At 33.8% G+C, this 15,956-nt stretch overlaps 1 protein-coding gene across 1 annotated transcript in view; it reads right to left on the reverse strand.

Moving 5' to 3' along the window:
- LOC149795969 (B-cell receptor CD22-like) overlaps nt 1–15,078 on the reverse strand; it is an 85,191-nt gene extending 70,113 nt beyond the window's left edge. Inside the window, exons 1-2 of the mRNA XM_089965888.1 lie at nt 14,913–15,078; nt 5,006–5,278 (exon numbers count right to left, since the gene is read on the reverse strand). Coding sequence (XP_089822014.1) covers nt 5,006–5,278; nt 14,913–14,964 — 325 coding nt within the window. The 5' untranslated portion in view covers nt 14,965–15,078. The remainder of the gene's footprint in view (nt 1–5,005; nt 5,279–14,912) is intronic.
- Nucleotides 15,079–15,956: the final 878 nt, after the last annotated feature.

Below are 15,956 nucleotides of genomic sequence, written 5' to 3' on the forward strand. Positions count from 1 at the left end.
ACATAAAGTCTGTACCAGTCATTAACATTCGAATACACATAAAGTCTGTATCAGTCATTAACATTCTAATACACATAAAGTCTGTACCAGTCATTAACATTCTAATACACATACAATCTGTACCAGTCATTAACATTCTAATATACATAAAGTCTGTATCAGTTATTAACATTCTAATACACATAATGTCTGTATCAGTTATTAACATTCTAATACACATAAAATCTGTACCAGTCATTAACATTCTAATACACATAAAGTCTGTATCAGTCATTAACATTCTAATACACATAAAGTCTGTATCAGTCATTAACATTCTAATATACATAAAATTTGTACCAGTCATTAACATTCTAATACACATAAAGTCTGTATCAGTTATTAACATTCTAATACACATAAAATCTGTACCAGTCATTAACATTCTAATACACATAAAGTCTGTATCAGTCATTAACATTCTAATACACATACAATCTGTACCAGTCATTAACATTCTAATACACATAAAGTCTGTATCAGTCATTAACATTCTAATACACATAAAGTCTGTATCAGTCATTAACATTCTAATATACATAAAATTTGTACCAGTCATTAACATTCTAATACACATAAAGTCTGTATCAGTTATTAACATTCTAATACACATACAATCTGTACCAGTCATTAACATTCGAATACACATAAAGTCTGTATCAGTCATTAACATTCTAATACACATAAAGTCTGTATCAGTCATTAACATTCTAATACACATAAAATCTGTACCAGTCATTAACATTCGAATACACATAAAGTCTGTATCAGTCATTAACATTCTAATACACATAAAGTCTGTATCAGTCATTAACATTCTAATACACATAAATTCTGTACCAGTCATTAACATTCGAATACACATAAAGTCTGTATCAGTCATTAACATTCTAATACACATAAAATCTGCATCAGTTATTAACAGGATCATTTCATCGCCAGATTAATTTTTCTTTAGCTGCAGTAAGCTTCGTACGTAAATCATTCGATAGTTCAACCACAGTACCGCCACCATTTAACGGCTTCGTTATTTTCAAGTTTGGTTTCTAGGACAACCTGATACAAAATCATCGTTAATGAAGGCTCCATGGCAAAAGACATATTTTTCTCACATATAAAAAACGAATTTTCATCTGGATGTTTTCTTGGTGATATTTTATTCTTTCTCTCAAATTATGTACCTGTTTACCAAATGCAGCGTTACATATTTTTTAAGAGACATGCACAGTCATCATTAGTTTAGAAATGAGGTCAATATAAGGTTCCAAACCAGAAAACTCTGTAGATTTCTTTAATTAATACTTTTTGTAAGCACGGCAAAAAGCTTACAGTTTAATTATTTCTTCACAAGCGTCAACATTTTTGCCATTCTACATAAAGCTTACTACTTATGCCATTCTTCACAAATCTTAAAATTTTTGTCTTTCTTGACGAAACTTACAGCTTGTGCCATTCTCCACAAATTTTATGTCATTCTTCACAAAGCTTACAGCTGATGTAATTCTTTACAAGGCTTGCAGTTTATGCCTTTCTACACAATGCTTATATTATATGCCATTCTACACACACTTGCTTTGTATTATAACGTACATTAGATTTGGCAGAGTTGATGTTTTGCCTTTGTAACCATCTACAGATCATTTTGCAAGAGAACTCAATTAGATATTTTTATTACAAGATTGTCCGGCGGTTGAAGATATTATTTATCATGATAAGGGGTATGTAACTGAATCTCGAAATCTACTACTAATATGCAAATAATATCATTTCCAATTGACATATTCAGGAAGGTTTCTTCTATATATTTAATTTGTATATCATTTGCCCATCTAACGTTATTTACCAGCATCTATTGGAAAATGGCTCGCCCATACAGATTTGCAGTACCTAGGTAAATGATAAATGACTTTGGTCTTGTCTCATCAAACGTAGTCATACATTATATTGCCTTCCTAGTGTGCATTCAAGTTCGTGGTTGTCGTTAGAATGCTTAGCGGTGTGATATTAATTCCCAAGAAATTTCACGTGTTATCTTTAAATTTCGTGGTCGGAGTTCTTAGACGTCTTTGGTATCATACTCATTCCCCATAAAACACCAGTTTATATCATTACAATTCGTGATTGTCCTTCGTAGAATTCTACGGTATCACCCTAATTGCTCACATGTTCAACTTTGACAGTCTCGATTCTTTGTAAACCCCTGTGTTATACTAATTCACCCATAAAACCTACTTTCAGTCATTAAAACACGTTGTAGTCTGTCAAAGGTTCTAGATGAGCCTTTGATATCTTCAAACTCTCTACATGTGCTAACCATTGTGTACTTATAAGGGATTTAACGCAATGACTTTTCTATGAAATTACGTTTACTTCACATTTATTACTTTTCCATCCAATACCAATTTAACCGCTATGAAATCCTTGTTGTACTCAATGTATTTCACGTAGTTATTCATCATAACTTCTACCCTTAATCCAGAATAATTTTGCAAGCATCTTGTTAAACAGATGCCTGTCATAATGGCAGAAACGAAGAATTAATAGTGTGATATATTTTACGGTATGTGGAATTCAAAAGAAATTGTTAAGAACAGTCAAGATATATTCTCCACTTCAGTAATTGTGACCGTGTCTTTAAATATTTTTCTCACAGGCATAACCTGTATTTGTTGCCACAATTTTTCTATCATCCTCGTGAATATCACATATTTTGGTTTTGTTATTAATTCATTGAAATTATCTTTGCGATCCTGCAGTAGCAAATACATAAATGCAAATTATCTGAAACATTTATGAATTAAGGTAAAGAAAATAACACTGAGTCCCTGACGAACTTTGTTTAGATGATAGTCTTGGCCAGGTTATATCTAACTGATACACAGTGCTATTAAAATTGATTTCTATGGTAACCAAATACGTTAAAATGACAATAAAAACGACGAGAAATGTTTATTTTACAACAGAGCTTTCGTATGCATCATTTATATATAGATATATTAGCGGAGAGTGCGTATTTAATGATGATACAGTTTCGAAAACTATTTCAGTACAAAACAAGGACACCTTCAATGGTGGAATGGTGACCTTTATTCCAACATTAATAGTACCATATTAAATTGCATCAAATCGCTTGAAGCTGATATGGTCAATATATCAAAACTATAGCACCGATTTTGATTTCATACTTTCACGACTTGGATCCAGTAACCCAATCAATCTATCATAACTGACCGAATCAATCGATTAAATACTGCACGTGTTCTCAGTGATATATGTTAAAAACAAATTCTCATAAAACAGGTTTATTCCTTTAAACTACAAAGCTTGTACCGTCTACACTATCGAACATGTAATATGTACATATTGTCAAACGTACGAACAGACAATATGTGTTTTTGGACAGCCTGTGTTGTTTGTCGATGTAACACGTTTCTGTCTTTGTTTTGTAGCATCTTCGCTCTTTAACGAAATCGACGTATTTATAGTATAATTATGTCACTATAAGGATTCTAAAGATTGTGAAACAGTAATAGTGTAATCTATTTCCTATCAGTCAATACTTAACGCCATAATCTGATCGTACGTCCGATCGCATAACAGTATGTGGTCGAGCATACGTCCGATCGCATAACAGTATGTGGTCCAGGGACTGTCCGATAGCATAACAGTATGTGGTCCAGGGACTGTCCGATCGCATAACAGTATGTGGTCCAGCATACGTCCGATCGCATAACAGTATGTGGTCCAGCATATGTCCGATCGGATAACAGTATGTGGTCCAGGGAGTGTCCGATCGGATAACAGTATGTAGTCCAGGGAATGTCCGATCGGATAACAGTATGTGGTCCAGCATATGTCCAATCGGATAACAGTATGTGGTCCAGCATATGTCCGATCGGATAACAGTATGTGGTCCAGCATATGTCCGATCGCATAACAGTATGTGGTCCAGCATACGTCCGATCGGATAACAGTATGTGGTCCAGGGAGTGTCCGATCACATAACAGTATGTGGTCCATGGAGTGTCCGATCACATAACAGTATGTGGTCCAGCATATGTCCGATCGCATAACAGTATGTGGTCCAATATACGTCCGATCGGATAACAGTATGTGGTCCAGCATATGTCCGATCGCATAGCAGTATATGGTCCAGGGACTGTCCGATCGCATAACATTATGTGGTCCAGCATATGTCCGATCGCATAGCAGTATATGGTCCAGGGACTGTCCGATCGCATAACAGTATATGGTCCAGGGACTCGATTGTTTGATAAGAATATGAATAGTTCTGCATTCTTTTCCTATCCATATATGAAATTGCACTACACGAAACAATGATTAGTCTAAATATTTTTGGAGTAGCATATAAAAGGAGTCATTGGAGCTAGAATTTTTCGATGTATTCAGTGATCAAAGCAACAACAGAAATAGAAGGATTTTACAATTTAAGTTTAAAGTGGTCTGGGACTCTTTGTTTCTATGATAATTTTATGTCCTCAAAAACTCCAACGTTCTATCTAATAAAGAATGAAACAAACAGTTTAAATGACTGTCAGTTGAAAGGACCACGAACAGCAACTTTACAGTATTAGAACTTAACGAACTAAAACAGTTCTGAAGTGATACCCTTAAAAAGCATCAAACAGTTCTGAAGTGATACCTTTAAAAGCATGAAACGTTTTGCAATAAACATAAAAACGAGGAAATATGAGTATATCTTGAATTCTTTCAGTTGTTGAGTCAAAATGTTACAGAGTTAGTTATAGTTTATAGACTTTAGAAGGTATTTGACACTTCGCAAAATAAGGAGAGGCCACATTGGCGTGAAAAGTAAATACGTATGCCAATCTGAAGGAGTCAGTATGTCTACTGCGAAAAAATGGCATACTTTCATGAAGTGACCTTGAGACAAAAGATGTTGACCTTGAGTACAAAGTAGTTCAGAAGAACTTGTTTTACTTACACTGCACATCCAATGTCATGATTTGCGAGTATGCAGTACCGTTAATATTACTTGCTTGACACCGGTACCATCCGTCATTAGACCGCTGTATCTTCGGAATTATATAAGATGACCAAGTTTGTCCTAGTATAACAAATCCCTGGTAAAACCAGACGAAGCTATTCTGTGTTGCCAAAGTGGGGGCATTGGTCACTTCACACTTCAATTCGAAGTTCTCGGTCCCCTCAGTCACTTTATATACGCCATTCGGAACAAGCTGCACAAGTGGAGGATCTGAAAAGTAAACATTTCATTACCAAATGATGATATCTAAAGCATTAAAGATAATTTGAAAGCTATTAATGATAATGTGGCTTGGATGAAAAGTTTGATTTATCATGTGAGTTAACCTTGTGACCTTCAACTTTAAACATAAGTCTTTGAAATACTTATCTTACAATCACTTTTTCCAGAAACAAATAATTTGACTACAAATTATTAGGGAAACTTTTTACTATTAACTTTCTTAAATGTAAAACTATTTTAGAACGTCGATGAGGTTTAATTTACTGTGTTGCAAACCAGTCCTAAATTATGCTAGAAATGCCTTTAAAAAAAGAAAGAAAACATTTCCTTTGTCAGAGTCAGTTATTTTTATTGTTGCAGTCTGGGAATACGGAGCGGATAAAAATTACCAGCCTAGCTGACCCGAACCTTTTAGTCTAGTGAAATGTGCGTTTCACTTTGAGACAGACGAACCAAGTTCTATTATCTACCGCGATAGTTAGAATTTATCTCCACTCCTTTTATTATTTTTCTTTTTTTCAATTCCATCTTGTTTACTTCAGTACTAAAATCTCCAGGGTTGTATAAACACGGAAACATTTATGAAAAAGTGTTTGAGGGGAAAAAGTATTTAACAAATAGACTAAGCCTAGTCACGTGTATCCTTACTATATATTTGCAATGTTTAACAGAGAAATACTATTCTATGTTTGCAATCGTTTTGTGTCTTTTTTTTTTCGGATCATTTATTTTACGTCGAAACAATATAAGCAGGCACTTGGAGTCTAGTATCTGTCAAAATAAAATAAACCCTGCATGATCCAATAACAGGAATCGAATCTTTTCACAAACCACTTAGCCAGAGTATCTTCTGTGTCCATTATTATAGGACACGGTACTAATTGTATGGGCAAATGAGATCCGGCCTGGAAATGGTTGAAAATAGAGTGGATATTGGTTTGGGTGGATACAATTGGTTTATAATGAAAGTTATTTTGTTGGCAAAAGAATCTTTTGAAAGCTTGTCCTAGTTGTAAGTTAAAAACAAAAATAGAGACATTATTCTCTTAAAGGAATTTCAATCCTTCAATAGTCTCTAGTTTGAAACACTCATTACTGAAATTAGCACCTGACTCATCGTTGCGGAATTGAAAGCTTTGTTTCAAACACATGCAGGTCCTGAAAATGCCGCGCGGCTCATATCCTTTTCTCTACACAGAAGCTGACACCCAGGTTTCATCTATGCTGATAAATATAGATTTTACCATGATGATTCAGAACTTTAAAGTTATTGAATTTTTGATATCATGATGTTTGCATAGGTTTAATATGGGGAACTAAATTAGTACCTTGAGTCCTATAGCTGCTTTATACGACATGCACGATGGTGCAAGGGGGACTACTCATATCCCCGCAAAAACTATTGCTATTTATGACATTCAAATAGTAACCTCATTCCATTTTTTTTACGGATTTTAGGTAATCAACATTTTCTTTAATAATACAGGATAATCTTCACTTTAACATCACAATTCTATAATACAGGATAATCTTCACTTTGACATCACAATTCTATAATACAGGATAATCTTCACTTTGACATCACAAAATTCTATAAAACAGGATAATTTTCACTTTGACATCACAATTCAACAATATAAAATCATCTTCACCATTCAATAGTACAGGATAATCTTCACTTTGACATCACAATTCTATAATACAGGATAATCTTCACTTTGACATCACAATTCTATAATACAGGTTAATCTTCACTTTGACATCACAATTCTATAATACAGGATAATCTTCACTTTAACATCACAATTCTATAATACAGGATAATCTTCACTTTGACATCACAATTCTATAATACAGGATAATCTTCACTTTGACATCACAAAATTCTATAAAACAGGATAATCTTCACTTTGACATCACAAAATTCTATAATACAGGATAATCTTCACTTTGACATCACAAAATTCTATAATACAGGATAATCTTCACTTTGACATCACAATTCTATAATACAGGATAATCTTCACTTTAACATCACAATTCTATAATACAGGATAATCTTCACTTTGACATCACAATTCTATAATACAGGATAATCTTCACTTTGACATCACAAAATTCTATAAAACAGGATAATCTTCACTTTGACATCACAAAATTCTATAATACAGGATAATTTTCACTTTGACATCACAATTCTACAATATAAAATTATCTTCACCATTCAATAGTACAGGATAATCTTCACTTTGACATCACAATTCTATAATACAGGATAATCTTCACTTTGACATCACAATTCTATAATACAGGATAATCTTCACTTTAACATCACAATTCTATAATACAGGATAATCTTCACTTTGACATCACAATTCTATAATACAGGATAATCTTCACTTTGACATCACAAAATTCTATAAAACAGGATAATCTTCACTTTGACATCACAAAATTCTATAATACAGGATAATCTTCACTTTGACATCACAAAATTCTATAATACAGGATAATCTTCACTTTGACATCACAATTCTATAATACAGGATAATCTTCACTTTAACATCACAATTCTATAATACAGGATAATCTTCACTTTGACATCACAATTCTATAATACAGGATAATCTTCACTTTGACATCACAAAATTCTATAAAACAGGATAATCTTCACTTTGACATCACAAAATTCTATAATACAGGATAATTTTCACTTTGACATCACAATTCTACAATATAAAATTATCTTCACCATTCAATAGTACAGGATAATCTTCACTTTGACATCACAATTCTATAATACAGGATAATCTTCACTTTGACATCACAAAATTCTATAAAACAGGATAATCTTCACTTTGACATCAGAAAATTCTATAATACAGGATAATTTTCACTTTGACATCACAATTCAACAATATAAAATCATCTTCACCATTCAATAATACAGGATAATCTTCACTTTGACATCACAATTCTATAATACAGGATAATCTTCACTCTGACATCACAATTCTATAAAACAGGATAATCTTCACTTTAACATCACAAAATTCTATAATACATGATAATTTTCACTTTGACATCACAATTCAACAATATAAAATCATCTTCACCATTCAATAATGCAGGATAATCTTCACTTTGTCATCACAATTCTATAATACAGGATAATCTTCACTCTGACATCACAATTCTATAATACAGGATAATCTTCACTTTGACATCACAAAATTCTATAATACAGGATAATCTTCACTTTGACACCACAATTCTATAATACAGGATAATCTTCACTTTGACATCACAATTCTATAATACAGGATAATCTTCACTTTAACATCACAATTCTATAATACAGGATAATCTTCACTTTGACATCACAATTAAATAATACAGGATAATCTTCACTTTGACATCACCATTCAATAATACAGGATAATTTTCACTTTGACATCACCATTCAATAATACAGGATAATCTTCACTTTGACATCACAATTCTATAATACAGGATAATCTTCACTCTGACATCACAATTCTATAATACAGGATAATCTTCACTTTGACATCACAAAATTCTATAATACAGGATAATCTTCACTTTGACATCACAATTCTATAATACAGGATAATCTTCACTCTGACATCACAATTCTATAATACAGGATAATCTTCACTTTAACATCACAATTCTATAATACAGGATAATCTTCACTTTGACATCACAATTAAATAATACAGGATAATCTTCACTTTGACATTACCATTCAATAATACAGAATAATCTTCACTCTGACATCACAGTTCTATAATACAGGATAATCTTCACTTTGACATCACAAAATTCTATAATACAGGATAATCTTCACTTTGACATCACAATTCAATAATACGGGATCGTTTTCACTTTGACATCACAATTCAACAATATGGGATCATCTTCACCATTCAATAATACAGGATAATGTTCACTTTGACATCACAAAATTATATAATACAGGATAATCTTCACTTTGGCATCACAGTTCAATAATACAGGATAATCTTCACTTTGACATCACAATTCAACAATATGGGATCATCTTCACTTTGACATCACAATTCTATAATACAGGATAATCTTCACTTTGACATCACAGTTCAGTAACATAGGATAATCTTCACTTTGACATCACAGTTCTATAATACAGGATAATGTTCACTTTGACATCACAATTCTATAATACAGGATAATCTTCACTTTGACATCACAATTCTATAATACAGGATAATCTTCACTTTGGCATCACAATTCAATAACACAGGATAATCTTCACTTTGACATCACAATTCTATAATACAGGATAATCTTCACTTTGGCATCACAGTTCAATAATACGGGATCATCTTCACTTTGACGTCACAATTCTTCGCCACCTTTATATTATTTGCATTTTAATCATTCTAAAAAAATGCAAAGCGTATTTTATTTTTTAAACTTACCAAAATATATAGGTCATTCAATAAATCTTACAATGCTGTCGAATTACAAGTGTCAAAAAGTATAAATTATATAATAATAGCATGTTCTCATGCCGCGATACAATATAAAAAAATTTATTTATGAAAATGAATTCCATTCCCAATACGTGTCGCAATAATTTTACTTATCTAGCATGTGTTTGGGATACCAACACTCGGGTGATACATGTAAAAAATGCATCTATTAATGCCGTAGGTGCGTTGAGAAAAACCCATGATATATATGGCCTAAGCAGAAGAGTTGCATAATTTTTGTCTTGAGGTCAAAAGCTATTCTTCCAATAGGCTGCAAAATACCTACTTAAAAACTTATAACATAAATCCTTTGCATCGATGTAGTCGACGCATTTTATATTGTATTTGACGTTCATCATGTACCACAGTATGTGATCGGAGAAAATACTTTAGGATCGTACAAACATCTGACTGATCAAAGTTATGTATTTTAAATGCATGTCATATATGCCCCACTGGGATTATTTACGGAGACTGCCAGTCATTGTTTCTTTCGGAGTGAATGAATACCCTGAATAGAGATGCCGGGAACTGCAAAGGTTTGTAAACAAGTTCCATTTGATCCACTGGCTGATTACATCTAATAGCTCCATCTTAAGTGTTGATCACCACAGTTCACTTTTTGTCTCACCACCGTGAATATCATTGGTAATTACAAGCCACAGAGTATGTGTCAGTTTCACTTGTGCAATCTGTCGAGTTACAAATATGTGACATGGTAAGATATTATATCCGGGTGTCATGAACAGTAGATACGCATGGTCAACATGGCACGTCAGTAAAACGTTTCCTCCGTAAATGGCATAGGATACTGAAGAAATGGTCTCTGGAGGAAACGAACTTTGTAAGAATTGAAATAAAAATTATTCAATATTCACTGTAGGAATGGAATCTAGTCCAAGAGGCAGTGATAGATATTTAAAGCACGTGCCTAGGTCACCAACCGGACAGGGGCACCAGAAAATATTCATGATGTTGATGATAATACTGAATGAATTATATATGACCACTTCGACCTGCATTTACGAGTATTTTGATTTGGAACGATTGCAACACTGATATTTCCCCACCTTTTAGCTGATAAATTCGTTTTGGATCACTCACGTAGCAATTATAGTGTGAAACTTGTAATAACTCTTCTGACATACAAACGATTAGGCACCGTATCAGACACGGAGCAGTACAAAATACAATAGTATGTACCGTACCAGACACGGGGCAGTACAAAATATAACAGTAGGCACCGTACCAGACATGGGGCAGTACAAAATACAATAGTAGGTACCGTACAGACACGGGGCTGTACAAAATATGACAGTAGGTACCGTACCAGACACGGGGCAGTACAAAATATGACAGTAGGTACCGTACCAGACAAGGGCTGTACAAAAAATGGCATAAAGTACCGTTCCAGACATAGAGCTGTAATAGATGGGGCTGTACAAAATATAACAATAGGTACCATTCCTGACATAGAGCTGTAATAGTAGGGGCTGTGCAAAACATAACAGTAGGTCCTGTTTCAGACATAGAGCTGTAATAGTTGGGCTGTACAAAACATAGCGCTCTACAACATAATATAGTCGTAATGGCAGAACAAGATATCGTGTTGTACAAAAATATAATAGTAGGGGTATTACAAGATATAGAGCTGTACAAAATATATTTGTAGAGGCATTAAAGACAAAGAGCTGTACAAAATATAATAGATGGGACAGTATAAGACGCAGTGATGTACAAAATATAAACGCAGAGGCAATACATGATATGGTATTGTACAAGGAAGTCGTAGTACAAAACATAGATATGTACATGATATAAATCATGGGGCAGTACGATAAATAGAAATGTACAAACTATAAATTCAGGGGCAGTACAAGATACAGAGATGTCCAAAATATAATAGTAAGGGCATGGTAAGACATAGATTTTCAAAATATAATAGATGGGGAAGTACAAGACATAAAGACGTACAGAATATAAACGTAGTAACAGTACAAGACAGAGCTATTCCAAATATAATAGTAGGGCAGTACAAGACATAGAGAAGTACAAAATTTAATAGTAGGGCAGTACAAGACATAATGTTGTACAAAGTATAATAGATGGGGCAGTGTAAAACATGGAGATGTACAAACTATAATAGCAGGGGCAGTACAAGACATAGAGATGTACAGAATATAATAGATTGGGCAGTGTAAGAAATATAGCTCAACAGAATATAAAAGTAGGGATAGTGTAAGATATAGATATGTACAAAATATAATAGTAGTGGCAGTACAAGACATAGAGAAGTACAAATTATGATAGTATGGCAGTACAAGACATAGTGATGTACAAAGCATAATAGTAGAGGCAGTGTAAAACATAGACATGTACAAACTATAATAGCAGGAGCAGTAACAAAAATAGAGATGTACAAAATGTAATAGTAGGGTAAGTACAAGACATAGATATGTACAGAATATAAACGTAATGGCATTACAAGACACAGAGAAGTACAAAATATAAAAGTAGGGCAGTACAAGACATAGTGATGTACAAAGTATTATAGTAGTGGCAGTGTAAAACAGAGATGAAGAAACTGTAATAGCAGGGGCAGTACAAGACAGAGCTATACAAAATGTAATAGTAGGGGGCAGTACAAGACAGAGCTATACAAAATGTAATAGTAGGGGGCAGTACAAGACAGAGCTATACAAAATGTAATAGTAGGGGGCAGTACAAGACAGAGTGATATAGAAAATATAATAGTAGTGGAAGTGTAAGACATAGAGATGTATAAAATATAATAGTACGGGAAGTACTAGACATAGAGCTGTACAAAATATAAAAATATTGGCAGTACAAGACAGAGCTATACAAAATATAATAGTAGGGGCAGAACAAGACATAGCGATGTACAAAATATAACAGTAGGGGCAGTACAAGACATAGAGATGTATAAAATATAATAGTACGGGAAGTACTAGACATAGAGCTGTACAAAATATAAAAATATTGGCAGTACAAGACAGAGCTATACAAAATATAATAGTAAGGGCAGTATAAGACATAGCGATGTACAAAATATAACAGTAGGGGCAGTACAAGACATAGAGATGTACAAAATATAACAGATGGGGCAGTACAAGACATAGCGATGTACAAAATAGAACAGTAGGGGCAGTACAAGACATAGCGATGTACAAAATATAACAGTAGGGGCAGTACAAGACATAGCGATGTACAAAATATAACAGTAGGGGCAGTACAAGACATAGCGATGTACAAAATATAACAGTAGGGGCAGTACAAGACATAGCGATGTACAAAATATAACAGTAGGGGCAGTACAAGACATAGCGATGTACAAAATATAACAGTAGGGGCAGTACAAGACATAGCGATGTACAAAATAGAACAGTAGGGGCAGTACAAGACATAGCGATGTACAAAATATAACAGTAGGGGCAGTACAAGACATAGCGATGTACAAAATATAACAGTAGGGGCAGTATAAGACAGAGAGATGTACAAAATATCACAGATGGGGCAGTACAAGACATAGCGATGTACAAAATAGAACAGTAGGGGCAGTACAAGACATAGCGATGTACAAAATATAACAGTAAGGGCAGTACAATACATAGAGATGTACAAAACTGTAATAATAGAGGCAGAACAAGACATAGTGAAGTAAAAATAATAGTAGGAGCGGTACAAAACAAAGACCAATAATAATATGGGCTGTAGAAAATATAAAAGGTTTCCGTGAAACACGTGGTCCCGCATGCAGACCACAATATTCTTTATCTGGCACGTGCAGGACGATTTAACCTCGAGCACAAAATTTTAACATGGATGCTCCGGACACCTGGACAGTAATGCCTGCTAGCATACGCTCGACATTAATATACTGAACGCATTAATCATCAGCGATTAAAGCACAGTTTTGTGAATGTGAAACTAAAACACATTAAATATTTATATTTTCTATGTCAGTGGCCAGCTAAACCTAATATTTACAGAGTTACATGTCTACATGTTGTCATGAGTTTTTGTTTGATCAAATAGGAAGTGCTTCACATTGTTGGCGTTTACACATTTAGGTCAAAGTTATAGTTAAAGTGTGATCGCATAAGAAAAGTATCACATTGTTAGAGCATGGGAAATGTATCACATTGTTAGAGAATAGAAGATTTATCACATTGTTAGTTAATCAGTTTAGGTAAACAATGCGTTTGATGGGATCACACAGGATATGTATCACATTGTTAGCGTTGATCAGCTAGGTCAATAAATGTACAGTACGATCACACATTCAAAATGATTCTAGCATAGGTCACACTTGTGTGTTAGCCAATGATCTAATTTTGTTAACATTTAAATATTTATACGTCCTTAGAAGTATTTAATCGAAACGTTATCACCATTATTAACGTAGCTTTAACAATTTTTCAGTCATATCGCCACGATGTTTTGCAGTGTACGTTTATTGTGATGTCATCACTGGGGTATCATGCCGCAGACATGTAGCATAATGTCCCAACTAGTCACATTGTCCTTACACCAGGCCAACCAGTCCTAACACTAACCTCTTAATGCTGAGCACCAGCGAGGCAGCTGCTAGTGCCATTTTTATAAGTCTTTGGCATTACTCGGCAGGGGTTCGAATCCGTGACCTCACGCATCCGAGGCAGACGCTCTAACCATTAGGCCACCTGAGCGTTATAAGTAGATTAAATAATTAGGTAGATTAAATAGGCGGCCAGTTATATAGGTAACAGACATACGGAATTAGAGGCCGATATATTTGTTCATACAAAAAATATAGAGGAACATACGATACCATGACAGTTACAACGAATGCAACTGTTGTTACAACAACTATTGTTGCTGATGGCGATCATGAAGAAGGAAGTATTGCCATGTAAAAAATAAAACACTTCTTTTGATTTCATTTTTAATGTGAATACAATATTTAGGTAACTCTTAATGTTTATTATGTTGAAAAATATTATCACATGAATGATTATTTTACAGTGTTTATACACCTGAATAAGTGTTTTCACAGGAATGTTTTGTTGACAGTGTTTACATACCTGATAAACAAGTCTGCAAGAGAGTAAGAAAAATACAGAAATTTAGCACCATTTTGAATCCTCAATCGCACTTGAAATGTTCCGTTTTAGCGAGAAGGAAGTTCTGTTGAAGGTACCGAATATATAATTAATAAAGCACATGTACGTCCCAACACAATGTGCAGTCATTAATGTATACTGTGATATGATTCATTTCGTTTATTATTAGCTTGGCGTTAGTAAGGTAAGGCGTTCTGTCAAAAGATCTTTTCTTCTCATTTTTTTCTATACCTGTCTAAGTAGGTCGGTTGGCAAATCAGAGCGCGTCAGCACACTATTATCTATGCAGTACAGATCTACGGTTATGTTCTAAACAGTTCCAGAAACAAACAATGCAAAAAAGAAAAACTAGGAAGCCTTAGGTTTTAGAGAATGATCGTGCAAGGAAGGGACACAATTTCTTAAAGGGTACAGGCAGATAAATTTACATACAGCCTGAAAACTTCCAGGAAAAGCTACAATTTAGATTTTAACTGAAAAAATAGGAATTTGTTTATTCAAAATACGTTCTAAAAGAAGAATACTGTAATGCTGTTTAAGTGGGTACGCATAATTATGTGATCTTGACGTTTTTGATACTGAGAGACAACTTCATATTCTATATTTAAACAATATTAATATCGTTTTGCATCACTTCACTTTTTGTGTGGCGCTTGGCCACAGAACGACCGGTAGTTTAAAGATTATGTTAAAGTGTGACGTTTGCGACACGTATAGCGTCATGGAGAAGAAAAAAACACCCTTTAATTCATCAGGTTTTACGCATAGACTTTGACCAAAGTAAAGAAACATAATATCTGACGTGTTTTTATGTGATATTCATCTGCTTCATTTGGCTATGTGTTCATTCTGTATTATCATATGGATTCTTTCGAAGAGTTTGCTGATCTAATCATCATGAATACAGATGAAAATAAAATGATAAAGGACTCGTATATCGTCTGCGTCTGTTATTTATTCATCTGATCATCATGAATACAGACGAAAATAAAATGATAAAGGACT

This window comes from Sinohyriopsis cumingii, chromosome 7 (assembly GCF_028554795.1).
Source record: "Sinohyriopsis cumingii isolate HCF-2022 chromosome 7, ASM2855479v2, whole genome shotgun sequence".
In the NCBI taxonomy this organism is placed as follows: Eukaryota; Metazoa; Mollusca; class Bivalvia; order Unionida; family Unionidae; genus Sinohyriopsis; species Sinohyriopsis cumingii.